General features: G+C 31.8%; 1 protein-coding gene across 1 annotated transcript; it reads left to right on the forward strand.

The window, feature by feature from the left end:
- The first annotated feature begins 1,853 nt into the window (after nucleotides 1–1,853).
- LOC143555918 (uncharacterized) lies at nucleotides 1,854–2,348 on the forward strand. Its single transcript, XM_077045385.1, has one exon. The coding sequence runs from the start codon at nucleotides 1,854–1,856 to the stop codon at nucleotides 2,346–2,348; it is 495 nt and encodes a 164-aa protein (XP_076901500.1).
- The last annotated feature ends 1,292 nt before the right edge of the window (nucleotides 2,349–3,640 follow it).

The raw sequence follows: 3,640 nt of genomic DNA on the forward strand, positions 1-3,640 counted from the left end.
GTGACAACATTTTGAATCATGGATACTCCCGGGGGGTTTGAGGTTACGCACGATCTGAATGGAATAAGACAGAAAACGTATTACAAAATAAAATAAAATAGAATAAAAAATAAAAAAAAGGATATTTTCCTTTTATCTAAAAACTTGAGTATCAAATTTGTTTTTGAAGTTAGACTAGATGCTTTATCTTCATAGGGGTTGAAAAATCGAAACCTTATGTTGGTTACTGAGGTGACAATGAAACACGAACTTGATGGGTATATCTGAAACATTCGAAACAGGTATAGGGCATGGTAATTGGTATGATACTACTTTTGAAATTTTTCGCGGGCATGGGACGTGTATGGAATTTGGTGAATACACGTTTACCTAAACCAATTACCTGATAGCGTATACTTGTTTATATGATTAATCCCGTCATGATTTTCTAATTGTCATTTCTAATAAAGTGTCCTTAATAGCGAGACCCTACCTAGGGTGTTGGCCACTAACCGCATGAAGGGAGTCACAACCCCTTTTAGATCCCTTGTCAAGGGGAGGCAATGCGCTCTTAAACCTCTAGATTCGTTGATGAATGAACTAATTAAGAACAATCATTAACAAGTGCATATCACACACCTCTTAATTATATCATTTTATATCCGCATTTTCCATTTGGTCAATAAGTAAATAACGATTATACCAAATAACTTGATGACACTTATTAAATATTATCAACATTACGAACATGGGTGTAGACTTAGTTTGGTAGTGGCGTGGTGGTGCAAGGCAGATGATGTATGATTGATGAACTATGTCATTACAAGGTGCATGTAACCTATATAATAATACTATAATAGTAAGTTCAAAACTACTTGTAATTAAACATACACGTACAACTACCCTCTCCTTCAAAATTAATGAAATTACGTATCACATCTTTAATACCTTCTTACGTACCATTGCTACAAAAATATCACCAACAAACTGTTGCCGCACAAAAGCCATAAATATAAATAAATATTCGTATGTTACCAACAATTAACCAACAAATTATATATCTTAAACGTGAAAAAAAAATTATTATCGGTTATATTTACTAGCGAAAGCAGGGTAACTGTCGATTGATTTCCAATGCGTTCGTTGACATGGTTAAGATTTAAATATGATACCGAGGGTGAGCGTCCAAATAAGCCAACCGTAACCCGTCAGTGATATTGTGATCAGCATTTTACATTTTTCGTTCTTGTGGTATAGTAGGCTAGTAGCAGAAATCATAAATCGGTAAATGTAATATTTCTAAAATCGAGTGCCTAAGAAGCCTCTATTGTATTTGTAATATTATGTTTTTTGTTCTAGCTACTTGCTAGGACTGTTTTTCTTTTATTTATATAAAATACCTCCTTTCCAAAAAATTCGTCATGAAAGTCGCCAATGGTAATCTGTCACTAAGAACCTCTTCTCCAACGCCCGTGAATAAATAGATTGTTGTTAATCTCTCAGTACAAGCACTTCAGTTCAATTTAACAAAGTTGAAAAAATTTTATCAGCAATACCCTAATATCCCAGCAAATTCCGCCAATAACAAGTCCGCAAATTCTTTACCTATCCCATGTTTTGTGACCCAAGGATCACATATACCTATGGTTTTAAATTTTAATTTACTAAAACCCTTAGTTTCATAATGTAGTAGCTTTTTCTCATTTTTATTCAAGCCACCCAAGTCACCCACATACAAATAAAAAACACACATGTGTGCACAATAATTGTATATATACACAACTACACAAGTATAGTACTAACATTAAACATAAGCTAGTTTGTTCCTCTTCTCTGTCGGTTCACACAAACACAAAACAAAACAAAACCACAACATGACTTCCACAACTCTCCGAAGACCATATCGCCGGAGCCCATCATTCTCTTCATCTTCATCCTCATCCATTTCATCAATTTCCTTCTACCTAGACGATTCGTCGACTCCGGCAACCCCGCTTAGATATTACGGCATACCCTTCTCTTGGGAACAATTTCCAGGCATCCCAAAGAAAAACAACACTTACAAATTAGCCTCACCACACTCTCATCTCCCATTACCGCCTTCAGGAAACTCATTTCGTAAATCATTTGGTAAAGACAATGCACCGGTGGTCAAGAAGTATGTTACTAGTGATAGGAGTACTTTCCATGAAGACCCTTTCTTTGCAGCTTTTGTTAAGTGCTCAAAGGATGAGGAAATGGGAATGATCAAGGGGTCGAAAATGCGGTCGATTTCCGGGTTGTATACGTCGTGCTTTAGAACGTGTGATGTCGCTGACTCGGTTGTTAATCTTCCGAGATCAGTGCGTTCGGGTTACTTTTTACGATGAGTTATTGTGTTGGGGAATAATAATGGGACCTATGAATGCCCTGCTAACCAATTAGAAGTTGGATTCAAACATGAGGTAATGAAGTGTTTGTGTTTGTGTATGTGAATTTGTGTAACAATGTTAGGAATGCATATATGATGATGTTGTTTATGTTTTATGGAAACTATCTTCTTATGTGCATGAGGTAATTACTCTATGAAGAAAATTACTACTTTGTTATAATTTTGTTTTTGGAGTCATGAAAATCGAAAATTTACTTTTGAATATGCATAGTGGACAACTTTGAAACTTTATATATAATATAATATAATAAAATATAATATAATATTGCTTACAAAAATATCGATAATGGCCATACTAGGCCCTAGCTTGGGCTGCTAAGACTATCCCCATTCACAAATCAACAATATCAATCTTTATTATAAAACTAATATTTTTTTCTTCAACCCAACCCAACCGAACTTTTCACACTCATTAGCAACCCAATCTTAACTATTTTTTTATTAAATAAAGATAATTTATAATTGTTTTTTTTATTAAAAGTGATAGAAATATAAAAATTAATTTCTTTATTTAAAAATAAACTATATATTTAATTTAAAAATATTTTAAAAAATTTTATGAATCAATAGAAAGTTGACAAGTATTGGATAATATAAATCATAGTGATTAATATTAATTATATGTTATATTATATATTTTTTTCAAACTTTGTTTTTAATAAAATTTATACCTGTATGTTCACAAGAAAAAACTGAACGATGCTATTTTTTTAGATTATTTTAAAAACTTAATTTTAAAAGTTATTAGAGAAAAACAATATTAGTGTGAAAACTAATTAGTTGAAAGAAAAAAGAAAAAGAAATTATAAAAGAAAACCTTTCATGTCTTGACATTTGGCATTGGAAAAGATGAAGAGTAGTTTGCAATCTGGTTTGCTAGCACGAATGGTTTGGTCAAACTCCTTGCATTTTTTATTTTTTTATTGTCTAAATAGTGAAACAACCCACCTAAGGTTCCCGGGTCGAATCCGAAAATCATGTTATCAATATGAACTTGAACACGACATGTGAATTCATGGGTTGATACGAGCATGATTTGTTTGATTAACAGGAAAAGAAAGCTATTTAATATTTTTTACATATTGAGATTTTAAAATTCTAGTTTTACATAATATTGTTATTCTTTTAAACAATTATGTTTATAAATGTGTCAATTTATTTTAACTTTCTTTTATATAAAATACTCAAATAGTTTAAGTTATTATGTAAAACACATTTTAAAAAACTAAA

Source organism: Bidens hawaiensis, unplaced genomic scaffold, assembly GCF_021521415.1.
Source record: "Bidens hawaiensis isolate Kalapana, Puna unplaced genomic scaffold, B.hawaiensis_p1.1 tig00001032_1, whole genome shotgun sequence".
NCBI classification, from domain to species: Eukaryota; Viridiplantae; Streptophyta; class Magnoliopsida; order Asterales; family Asteraceae; genus Bidens; species Bidens hawaiensis.